General features: G+C 40.0%; 1 protein-coding gene across 4 annotated transcripts in view; it reads right to left on the reverse strand.

The window, feature by feature from the left end:
* Window positions 1-12992, reverse strand: part of KCNH1 (potassium voltage-gated channel subfamily H member 1) — a 320211-nt gene that overhangs the window by 143491 nt on the left and 163728 nt on the right. For 3 of the 4 annotated variants that reach the window (XR_012083630.2, XM_020794609.3, XM_020794610.3), the window contains exon 9: window positions 9241-9493. The exons of the other annotated variant lie outside the window; for it this stretch is intronic. Coding sequence is in view for 2 of the 3 variants with exons in the window: in XM_020794609.3 (XP_020650268.2) it covers window positions 9241-9493 (253 nt within the window). In the remaining variant the exon portion in view is untranslated. The remainder of the gene's footprint in view (window positions 1-9240; window positions 9494-12992) is intronic. 4 annotated transcript variants of the gene reach the window in all.

Below are 12992 nucleotides of genomic sequence, written 5' to 3' on the forward strand. Positions count from 1 at the left end.
TCTCTCTAGATGGTTGATTTGAAGCTCTTATTAGTCAAACCCAGTATAGCTAAGAATGAGGGATGATGACAGACAAACAGCATTGGGGCAGTGTGAGAGGCAAACATTTGTCTATCCATGGACAGCAAGGTGAAGAGAGAGACTGGAATCTTAATTTCTGTACACCTCTATAACGGGCATTTGGATCAATGTTTATTAAAACAAAGGTCATGCTTGCATGAATCCAGAATTATACTGGTGTAATAGAGGTAATAGAGATGGTAATTAAAACAACCCCTCTATTACCATCTCCAAAAAAGAACTGGAGATTGTTCATGACTTTGTGTACCTCGGCTCAACGATCTCTGATCTAGATGCCAAGCTGGATAACCACATTGGCAAAGCAGCTACCATGTTCTCTAGATTCACAAAGATAGTATGGCTTAATAAAAAGCTGACAACATATACAAAGATCCAGGTCAATAGAGCCTATGTCCTGAGCACACTCCTGGACTGCAGTGAGTCCTGGACCCTTTGTGCACAACAGGAGAGGGAGCTGAACACCTTCCATATGTGTTGCCTCCAACGCATTTTTGGTATCACCTGGCAGGACAAAGTTCCAAATAGAGTAGTCCTAGAATGAGCTACACCTTCACGGATTGCTGCCTTATTGTGGCGAAGGGGCTTGAGTTATTCAGAGAAGCTATGGGCTATGCCATGCAAAGACACCTGAGATGGACAGGTCATAGTGGAGAGTTCGGACTAAACGTGATCCAAGTGGAGCAGGAACTTGCAAGCTACTCCAATATCTTTGCCAAGAAAACTCCATGGACAGAAACAAAAGGCTAAAAGATATAACACTGGAAGATGAGCCTCTCAGGTTGGAAGGCGTCCAACATGCTTCTGGGTCAACAAAAGAGTGGGAAAAGCTGTAATGGGATATAATCTCAAAAATGATAGAATGATGTCAATACGAATCCAAGGCAGACCTTTCAACATCATAATAATCCAAGTTTATGCACTAACCACCAATGCTGAAGAGGCTGAAATTGACCAATTCTATGAAGACTTACAACACCTTCTAGAACAGACACCAAAGAAAGATGTTCTTCTCATTATAGGGGACTGGAATGCTAAGGGAGGGAATCAAGAGATAAAAGGAACACCAGGTAAGTTTGGCCTTGGAGTTCAAAACGAAGCAGGGAAAAGGCTAATAGAGTTTTGTCAAGAGAACAAGCTGGTCATCACAAACACTATTTTCCAACAACACAAGAGGTGACTCTACACATGGACATCACCAGATGGGCAATACCGAAATCAGATTGATTATATTCTCTGCAGCCAAAGATGGAGAAGCTCTACACAGTCAGCAAAAACGAGACCTGGAGCTGATTGTGGTTCTGATCATCAGCTTCTCATAGCAAAATTCAAGCTTAAACTGAAGAGAGTAGGAAAAACCACTGGGCTAGACAGGTATAATCTAAACCAAGTCGCTTATGAATACACAGTGGAAGTGAATAACAGATTTAAGGAACTAGATTTGGTGGACAGGGTGCCTGAAGAAATTTATACAGAGGCTCGTAACATTGTACAGGAGGCAGCAACAAAAACCATCCCAAAGAAAAGCAAATGCAAGAAAGCAAATTGGCTGTGCAATCAGGCCTTACAAATAGCAGAGAAGAGAATCAAAATGCAAGGGAGATAGGGAAAGTTACAGAAAATTGAATGCAGACTTCCAAAGAATGGCAAGGAGAGACAAGAGGACCTTCTTAAATGAATAGTGCAAAGATAAAAGTGGAAAATAATAGAAAGGGAAAAGCCAGAGATCTGTTCAAGAAAACTGGAGATAAAGCAGGGTCAGGGAACTTTTTTACCTTTTACCCCCCCCCCCAATTTTTTTTTATACATGTCAACATTACTCCTTTGATTTGAAAGGAAGCAAAAGATACATTATTTGAATTCAAAATCTTATTTAATCTAATCTATACAGGGTGGGTACCGAACTAGCAGGATGCACCAAATTTAATAAAAATGTGCACTATTTTTCCTGGAACACATTGAGCATCAGCCATGGGATGGTATAGGGAGTAGTAAGGTGTCCAACGTGTCTAGCAAATTGCATTTAATTTTTTGCTAGCTCACAGAGGATTTAATCATCATCAATGGCTGTGAGAGTGGTGCTAGCAATGAGGTGTTTGCTAGATACTTCCAAGTTGGAGAGGCGTTTCCTACCACTTTCATCATTCTGTGTGTGGTGTGCAAAAAGGAACAAACCAGGCTAAAGGTCATGTCACCCACCCTGGTGCCACAGCCCAAAATCAAAGGACCAGTGCACTATTTTTTTAATCATCATCAATAGAAAACTCAGTAGTGGGCAGATAATTGAAAAAGATCAGTTTACATCTCAATCCCAAAGAAGGGCAGTGCCAAAGAATGCTCCAGCTACCAGACAATTGCACTCACTTCACATCCTAGCAGGGTTATGCTCAAAATCTTACAAGGTAGGCTTCAGCAATATGTGGATCGAGAACTCCCAGAAGAACAAGCTGGATTTCAAAGGGGCAGAGGAACTAGAGACCAAATTGCAAACATGCACTGGATTATAGAGAAAGAGAGTTCCAGAAAAATATCTACTTCTGCTTCATTGACTACACAAAAGCCGTTGACCGTGTGGACCACAGCAAACTATGGCAAGTCCTTAAAGAAATGGGAGTGCCTCACCACCTTATCTATCTCCTGAGAAACCTATACGTGTGACAAGAAGCAACAGTTAGAACTGGATATGGAACAACTGATTGGTTCAAAATGGGGAAAGGAATACAACAAGGCTGTATATTGTCTCCCTGCTTATTTAACTGATATGCAGAATACATCATGCGAAAGGCTGGACTGGAGGAATCCCAAACTGAAATTAAGATTGCCAGAAGAATCTCTCTGCGTGCTCTGGTCCATGGGGTCAAGAAGAGTTGGACACAACTTAACAACTAAACAACAACAACAAAGAACGAGCGAGAATTTTAAGAATGTATACATTCCTGAAACAGTGATGTCTACGTTGGCTCAGGCATGTCGTGAGAATGGCTGATGGCTGTATTCGAAAATATCCCCTGTATGGAGAATTAGTGCAGGGAAAAGCCCCAGAGGGAGACCACAGCTGTGATACAAGGATATCTGCAAACGGGATCTGAAGGCCTTAGGAATGGACCTCAATAGATGGGAAACCTTGACATCTGAGTGTTTAGCCTGGAGGCAGGCAGTGGATCATGGCCTCTCTCAATTTGAAGAGACCCTTGTCCAGCAGGCTGAGGCAAAGAGGCAATCCCCCAAACCAGCCAAATCAAGGAGCTGGACAGGGCACAGATTGTATTTGTCTTCAGTGGTGAAGGGATTGTCACTCTCGAATTGGCTCCCAGCCATACTTGACGCTGTTCCAAGTCCTCTGTTCAGAGCATGTTACCATCGTCTCTGGAGACTGAAGGATACCTAATCACTAATCATACTGGTGTGGGAGTATACCAAAAGAAGCTTGCTTTTAATTATGAAGACTTGTTATATAGTGTTTTTTTGCCATGTGTTTTTTAAAGTTTCATTTTAACTGAAGAGTTAAGGTGCTAACAAATACATTCACACACATTTTTTTAAAGTATGGAAATGTAAGCTAAAGCATCATGTAAGAGTCAGGCCCGTAAATGCTGCTGCCTCAATTTCTGTCTTCTGCTTTTCAAGAACCATGTTTTCCAACAGGTGCTGGGAGATGAGCCAAAATACTGCTGGCATTTAAAGCTGCCATTTTGTCCTTTCTGATGCAGCCGATGGTACAACGTACAGACATGAAAGCCCAGCCGTCTTCCCTCCATTGGAAAAAAAAAGAGACTTTTCTTCATTTTTGGAGGAGAAGCAAAAGGTCTTCTCCTTGTATTTCCATATCATTCGCATCTCTAGATACAACTCAGTGGCTGAAATCTAGCACTAAGTCACAAGCTGAGAAGGCCCATTGAATCAATGGAACTTATGGAGGAGCTGACTCACCAAACCTCCACTGATTCAGTGGACCTACTCTAGTGACGACTTACTACTGGATTTTAGTCAATATCTGTTTAGCACAGTACCACAATCTAACCTACTTAGCATTGTGGATCTATACTTATCTGATCAGAATTAAGCTCCATTAAGTCTTATTGATCCTGAAGAATACGTCCCATTAGGCGCTATGGGATTTGCCTTTGAATAAACTTATAGAGGACTGCCGTATAGGTCTAAAAATGAATTTCCGCACTTCATCTTAAATCTAACTTTTCTATCTTTCATAGTCCGACATACTATTCACCACCAACACTCACTTTTATTTAACTTGAGCATGAAACTTGAAGAAGCATTCCGGGAAACTTTTAAAAAGCTCTCCAATTTATTTGATCCCAACAAATCCCATTGTTGTTTCATGTTCTAAAGAAGCCAGTTCAGAGTCAATTCGTGACTAAGTTATCTGCAAACTGGGTGCCATTAAACACACACACACACACACACACACACACACACACACACACACACACACACACACACACACACACACACACAAAAGATTCTCTTTATCCTTTATATCTGAACAGAAGAACTGATTATACTTTTCATTATCACTTTCACTAAGGAGCATGGCTCCAACATATCTAAATAGCAACTGAAGGTTAGGCTACAGTTATATTGAGCCATGGTGATGGGTCCAAAGACACTCAATGAGCTTTATGGCTGAATTGAGCAGGTCACTTGGCTCAGTAGCCATTACAGTATCTCCTTTTTGGTTATGCGGAAGTGGCCACCCCAGTTAGTTTTAATGGATTATTTCTCAATAGACCATAGATGTACCATCAATGTGGCTGAAATAATAATATGACTCTCCAGTGCCCCTAAGATACAGGCATTACTCACCAGGGCTAGTTAAAGAGTTCCTCACTGATTAATTCTATGAGCTTTAATTACTTAATCAACTGATTAAAGTAGTTCATGTTGTCTATCTTGGAACATTAACAGAAGTGTAAGGAGTTAGTTTTTTTTAACTATAATGAAAATGATTGCCAGCTCTTTTGGATCCTTGGAACCATACTATAATTAATTACTTTTGAAAGGTAACTAATTATCCAAGCCCTACTCCCATTTTACTGTGAACAATCCTCTTTTGACAAACTTTCATATTCAATGGCAGTTATATCTTATTCAAAGACTTCCTCTATCTCTATGGTTCACATCTGGTTTAAAGATGATGAAGACTAAAAAGAGGAAATGATAAGAAATGGCCCTGAAGTTGTCCATTAACAATTAGCACCTGGACTGAGCAGGTATACAGCTCAGCTCATCACATATTTTCCTGCTATACCAAGATGTATTTTATTTCTATTTAAATAGTAGTGCTGATGTCTCAATGTGCACTATACATAAAAATCAAAATATGTACCTTTTGTGTAAATTTATTTATTTACTTATTTAATTTATATTCCACTTTTTTCCCAATTGGAGGGACATAAAGTGGCATACAACAGCTGAAAATATACTTATATTTAAAACCACAGTGAATTAAGATACTAATGTTAAAACATGATTAACCCAACAAAGTGTTAAAAACACACTTGAATACCAACTTCCTCATTTCCCGTTTTTTAGTGATGCATTTCCCCTTTTTTTGGTAGTGAGGACATTGAGACCTTACAGCAACATAATGGCATCTCCAAACTGTAACTTAAATAAGGCCTACAAGCTTTTTAGTCTTCCTATCTATGTTTCTATAGTTTGCTTTCTGTTCCTACTGTCAATTCTTTAGCCACGTTTGGCCTGAAAGATTAAGCCTTTAGGGCTCCTGGATGTTCTATAACACTAATGTGAGCAACAGATATCAGATTAAAGCTCCGTGAGAATTTTCCTCAATATTAAAAAAAAAAGTCTGACAAACAGGACTGGTATCATATCCTCAAGGCAGGATCAGCCGTATTACTTATCCACATCTAGTGGATTATTTGAGCTTTTCTTCTTTAGTTCTCAGGGTGCTGAAGCGCTAACTCTTGTGGGTTTCATGGCCTCACTGCAGTACTGCCCTTCCTGACTCAAAATAACACATATCTATACTTTTCAATGATATGAACTCACTTAGGTTGGAAGACTATGTTTTAATATTCTTTCCTGGAAGGCTAATCAAAGGCATTTTCTGCCCAATACAAGGACACATTGCACCCTCATCAAATCTCTGAATAAGCCATTTACTAATGTAGTTACCAATAACTAGTGAATTTCAGGAAAAAAGTAATGTAACTAATAAGTACAAAGTTACTTTTTAGATATGAGTGACACCTAAATTAGCATGCAGCTATGCTAGTAGCAGAAAGCAAGTTAGTGTGGGCCACTTTGGTATGACTGAGTGATCATTAGAGTGATCTAATCAAACCTGATAATTTACATGGAAAAAACTCCTGTCAATATTGTGAAGTCACTTAATATTTATTTATTTATTTATTTATTAGATTTTTACCCCGCCCCTCTAGACAATGTCTACTCAGGATGACTTACATAGATAAAAACACATCAATATAAACATGTATAAAATCATTAAAAATACAATTACAATTATAACGATTAATTCTAAAACAATACATTATCAAGATGGCAAAAAAACCACAAAAAAACACACAACTTAATTGACTGGAGGGAAGGCCTGCTTAAATAACCAAGTTTTTAACTGGCTTTTGAACACACCCAGCAAGGGTGCCAGCCGAATTTCAGTTGGGAGAGTGTTCCACAGCTGAGGGGCCATTGCCGAGAAGGCCCAGTTTCTTGTTTTTTCCTTCCGGGCTTCCCTCAGCATCAGGCCCCTCAGCCGTCCCTGCTGGCTATATCAGGTGAGTCGGGTAGATCTAGTTGGAAGAAGATGATCTGCCAAATATTGAAGTCCCAAACCGTTTAGGGCTTTATCATTAACACTTTGAAGTCAATGCGGAAATGGATGGGCAACCAGTGCAGAGCAGCCAGTGACCGGAATGGGTCCAGGGCGTTGGTTTCGTCCAGAAGCGCCTGAAGCTGATCTGCCACCAACCTCTCAATCACTTTGCTGAGGAAGGAAACATTGGCGACGGGCCTATAATTGCCAATTTCGTCCGCCGCCAAATTTGGTTTCTTCCTAATGGGTCTAATGAGTGTCTCCTTGAGGGCAAGGGGAACACTGCCCTCCTGAAGAGACCCATTAATTATTGCAGTGGCCCATTCAGTTGTTACAGGCCTGGCTGCTTTGATTAGCCAAGCCGGGCAAGGGTCGAGAGAAGAGGTGGTAGCCCGTCAGTGATCAAGCGCCTTGTCCACCAAATCTGGTGTCAGGCTGAAAGGAGTCGAGAATTACCAGGCAAGGCGGAGCGCTGGACATCTCTGCTCGATCCATTGTATTTAAAAAAGGAGAACGGTCACGGTGGATGGCCTCCACTTTTGGAGGAGGTGAGATGCTAGTGGGAGGCCCTTCATCCAGACCAATTCCAGATAGATCGTGAACTATACGGAAAAGTTCCGCCTGCTGATTGGAAGCTTCGCTTATCCGGTCAGCGAAGTGAGATCTTCTAGCAGGCTTTACCTTGGCCAGGTAATGGTTAGCTGTGATCCTGAGAGCTATCTTATTATAACCCGTCGGTTCCCTTCTCCAAGTGCACTCTAGCCGTCTCCTTATTCACTTCATTGCTCGTAGATCCTGAGTATACCATGATCCTGGCCAAGCTCTGCTCCTGAGAGGCCGTTTGGGAGCGATCGTGTCTACAGCCCTAGTAGCAGCGGAGAACCAACTGTCAACCAGAGCTTTGACAGGAACGCCAGACAGTACCACTGGAATCCCTCTCATGGTATCCTAGAATCTCATTGGATCCAGTAACCTTTGAGGGCGGACCATTAAAATAGGTCCATGCTGCCTGCGGGGAGGGAGCGCCACTGTGAGGTTACATTTTAATACTGGCACATTAATCACTTCGTCTCCTCAGCAGAGGAGCAGAGTGGTTTTTTTTCTTACTGTATATGGACTACCGCTGATGCAGTGCATCAGTTTTTTAAAAAATTAAAAATCTTTTCTTTGTCTTCTCTTAAAGGGCCGGTCAAGAAACTGCCTGTTGCTGAAGTGACCATCCCTTTGAGAGAAGGCAAAGAAAATGGTTTCTTTTAATATCTAATGTGACTCATCAGTGATACAGTTTTAAAAAAATCTACTTCCCCTGCCCCTCTGCCAAGACACAGAGGAAGTGGTTAATTTGTCAATATCCTGAAATAACATGCTTATTAAGCCACTTCACAATATTGGCAGATTCAAACCGGAAGGCTTGTTTGGATTGGTTCCAGTGATCATACACACTGGGACCAATCCAGACCAGAGTGATCCTACTCATGCCAAAAAAGAGTAGAAGCCCTTGACGGGATCTCAAAAAGGTACAGATAGGACCACTATGGGGATGGGCCAGTCCACTCCAACAAAGATGTCATCTGATCACCATCTTTAGGAGTAGATCAACCTGCTCCTGCAGATGACCAAAGAGCAGGCTTAAAAGCATACAGTATGTACTCAGCCTCAATATTTTCTTTTAAGGACATTTTAGAGGCATTTTGACAGCAATTTAAAAATATATATGCCATTCTTTAAAATATGCCCATCTTTAACCAACAACTACTAGCAGCTTCTTGGGGTTTCAGGAAGGATTCTTTCTTAATCATACACGAACAGATGATTATGGAAGTGAACTAACCTGTGTGCCAAGCATGTGCTCTACCATTGAGCCAATTCCCCTTCCTAGGACTGCCGAAGTACTCTAAATAGCTGCCTAAAAGGACCAGTTCATAGAGGATAAAAGTGTCAATGGCTTTATTCGGGGATTTCATTACCATTTGATAACTACAACTAAATGCTGCTATTTGAAACAGAACACCAAATTAGAAGGGAGCTTTTACCAAATTTAGCAAGTAGATATTCTCCCTTCTATCTGGCATAATATATGCACCGTATATTATGGAACGTATATAATAATTTCAAAATATTGCTTTAAATATATATCGTGCCCTTCATGCAGATTCACCAACACAGAACACCCGTGCAAAACCATCCTGTACCTCTTATCACCATGACTGGTGCTTCAGCATTCATTCTCAGAAATAATGGGATATACAGTATACATGTATTTCTTTATTTATTATTTATTAGTTTTATTTATATGCTGCATTTCATATGTGAAACACGAGACAGAATATAGCAGAGGAACCTACCCAAAATTGCAACGACTTCATCGTCCTGAATGACTTCCAAGGACCCTGAAACCACAAAGCAAAGATTGTCCACACTTTCCCCAGCATGGTAAATGAGATCCCCGGGAGCACAATGCACCGTCTGAAATTCCATTGCCAGCGCCCGCAGACACCCATCGCTAGCCAGTCTGAACGCAGGGTGCTCTTTGAAAACTTTCCGATTCAGGTGAACACAGATGTCTGCTCGCATATCCTTTGGACAAATCTGTAAAACCTAGGAGAACAGTACTAGAATTAGTCTCTACATGCAAGGCATCTGAGGGTGCTGCATTTCCTTCATTTATTCTTAAATAACAGTGTGCCAGGAGATTCATCTTGGCTTCCTTTTGGGCAGAGCTAATTGTTATTGAATAAATTCTTGTTTCTACTGCTTTATTCTCTTGAATAACATGTGGCTAGCACAATGGAATCTATCCTTTTGCCTCTTAAGTGAGCTGATTTCTTATAATAAGTCCATTTTAGCTATTTTAGTCATCCGGCTCTAAATCTGGAATTTGCTGCACCCTGCTTATGTGCTGAGACACTCAGTTGTACAATCATGCCACTTAAACATTGGCTATATGGAATAAATAGAAACATCTCCAAATGCCTAGAGGGCAGAAAAAAACAGTAATTAACTTCAATTAGTAAGGAGGCACTGGCAGTTTCTCAATACTCTTTGAGGGATTATTGAACCAGAGATTTGTCAAGGGGGGCAAAATTAGAAGATTAAAATTTATTTATTTATTTAAAATATTTTTACCTCACCTTTCTCCTCAAAAGGATCCTATTTAAAAAAAATCAACCTTGACCCTGACCAATATGAAATTATAAAGTTTTTAATATTAAGGCTCTATAAGCCAGAAGACAAAGCCCTTTAGAACAACCATATTTTCTGATGGATATTGAACTACCATGAAAATACCAGAGGTTTTAAAGGCTGTAAAATCAATAGAATACAATACGTCTCACATACCTAAAGAGTCGTATCTAATTTCGATAATGCTTTAAGCATATGGAATATATGTGTCATCAGGGGAATCACAATTTCCTTTAGTTTTTGAATCAGAAAATAAATTAACGCATAATAAAATATTATCATTCACTAGATTGCAGCAGAAATACTGGAAAAATTTCATTTCCAGTCCGTACTTCTGTAGATTGTCCTCGTACAACCTACAGCCGTGAATTTTACCTGCAAACAATGCATACTGAGGACAGAAAAAGACATCAAGGACTAGAAGAGGAAAATCCTCAGCTAAAGCAAGCACTGGAGGGTCACAGCAGGCCTGCTGCTCAGCTTTGTTCAGCCGACAGATTTTCCTAACTTGTAAACAGAACTGCCCCAGAAGTTAGAAATTTTTGCTTTTTTGTCTCTGCTGTCTGGAAGATTCTGGGAGTTTCTGCCCTCTTTGGGAGAAAGGTGGGGTAAAATAAAATGAAATTCCATTGAAGTCTAATTTCATAGACCCAAAGGACGGCCCCAATCAGTTCTCCTCCTTCCCTCCCTCCCTCCTTCTGGGTGACATCTCTGTTGCAGTGGTTGACTACCATCGCAGCTTATCTCCACCAATCTCTCACTGTATGCATTAATAATAATCACCATGAGACATCAGGTCAATTTGGATTGATGGCAACCCTTTTAAGGATTCACCAGGAAGAAAATACTCAGAAGTGGTTTACAATTCCCTTCTGGGGGCATCCTAGGACTGCGCAGCTTGCCCAAGGCCACACAGGCTGGCTTTACTTGCAGGAGGCACAGTGGGGAATTGGACTCCCAAGCTTTGGCTTTGCAGAAAGATACCTAAACCACTGAGCTGTCCATCCAGAATGATATGGATTCATTTTCTTTATTAAGGCCCAGAGAGTCTCTGGTGTTATTCATACAAGAGGTCCGTCTGCTATCTCTTCTGTGTTTATCCTCAATTTTCTCTTCAACAAGGTATTGCAGTAATTTAGCATGATAGATTATGTGTCCAAGATATGAAAGCTTGCACTCTTAATTATCAACTCAATTTCTTTTTGTTTTCCTACCCAATGAGCCAACAAACTGTTTATTGCAAGTACGTGTTTCAAGCAACTGTACACATAGGTATCACCAGATGGCTAATATAGAAATCCAATAGTCTAAATAATAGGAAGCAGGAGATGGAGAAGCTATATCCTCTCTGCTAAAACAAGACCAGGAGCAGACTGTGGTACTGATCATGAGCTGTTAATATCAAACATTAGAGCAGTGGTTCCCAACCTTTTTCAAGACATGATAGCCAAGTAACCTGCGACCCAACCACCATGTTTGCATACAAAGTCATTTTCCCCATAAAGCAGAGGCTTCTTTCTTCCACAAATGGCCTGTTTCTCATACATACATACACACACATACAGCTTTAATATCCAGCTCTGAAAGGTCAAGGAATAAATTATTTAACAAGGGCTACAACAAATATAAGGTAGCCTGGGACACCTCAGAAAACACTTTGCAACTCCCTTGGGCCTCACGACCCCCAGATTGGGCAACACTGCATTACAGTAAAGCTGAAGAATCCTAGTGGCAAAATATAATTTAAACAACATTCCTGATGAATTTAAAGTTCACATACATTTGCATTACTAAACTCAACTGACTGTGAACCAGATGACTTGTAGATTGAAACTAGATATATTATTAGGGAAGAATGCAAAAAGATAATTCCTGTAGTAAAAAAGGAAAGAAAAAACCTTGACAGGTAATGGAAGAAACAAAATAAGGTCAGGATCCTGAATGCAGCTTTTCAGAAGCAATCACACAGAGAGAAAGAGACCTATTATAATAGCCAGTGCAAAGAAATAGAAGGCAACAAAAGAGGAAAAACAAGAGATCTCTTCCAGAAGATCCAAGAAATAGAAAGGAAATTTAAAGTTAGATTAGGAATGCTGAACGACCAACAGGAAAGTACACTATCTGACTAGGATGAAATAAATGGAAGGTGGAAACATATACTGAAGACCTCTGGAGAAGAGATAAAAGGATGGCAATTTGCTTTGAAGAGGAATCCTGTGATGAAGAACCTGCAATTCTAGAAAAAGAAGTGAATGCTATTCTTGAAACACTAGAAAGAAAGAAATCACCAAGAATAGATGGGATACCAATAGAACTATTTCAAGCAACAGACACTGAATTTGTCAAAATCCTAACAAGAATATGCAAACAAATATGAAAATATTATATAACAAAGACTTTTCCTGTATATGAAGCAAGCAATACCCAATATTCAGCTGGACTCAAGAGAATGAACAGATACTAGATATCTTACGGCAAATATGCTTTGTCTTATGGAAAGTGCCAAAGAATTTCAGAAGAAAATATGTTTTTACTTCATAGATTGCAGAAAAGACTTTAACTGAAAAGCTGAAACTTGAACAGCTAAAGTGAATCTATAGACCATTCTAAAAGAAACTGCTATTCTGTGACAATTTATTGTTCTGATGCATGAATTACATTCTGAATAAGAGGCTACTGTTAGAACAGAAAATGGAGAAACAGAATGGTTTCCAAATGGCAAACAATCAGGCAAGCATGCATTTTATCTTCTTTGTTTGCTTTGTATGTGGAATGTATCACACAAAAAACTGAATTAGAAAGAGAGAAATTGTTGGAAGGAGCATTAACTGATAGAATAAAGAATGAAGAAATAATAATGTACCTGTGAGGGTGGTGGGACCAAGGTGGTGGACCCTTCTGATGATCTTAACAC

This window comes from Pogona vitticeps, chromosome 1, assembly GCF_051106095.1.
Source record: "Pogona vitticeps strain Pit_001003342236 chromosome 1, PviZW2.1, whole genome shotgun sequence".
NCBI lineage: Eukaryota > Metazoa > Chordata > Lepidosauria > Squamata > Agamidae > Pogona > Pogona vitticeps.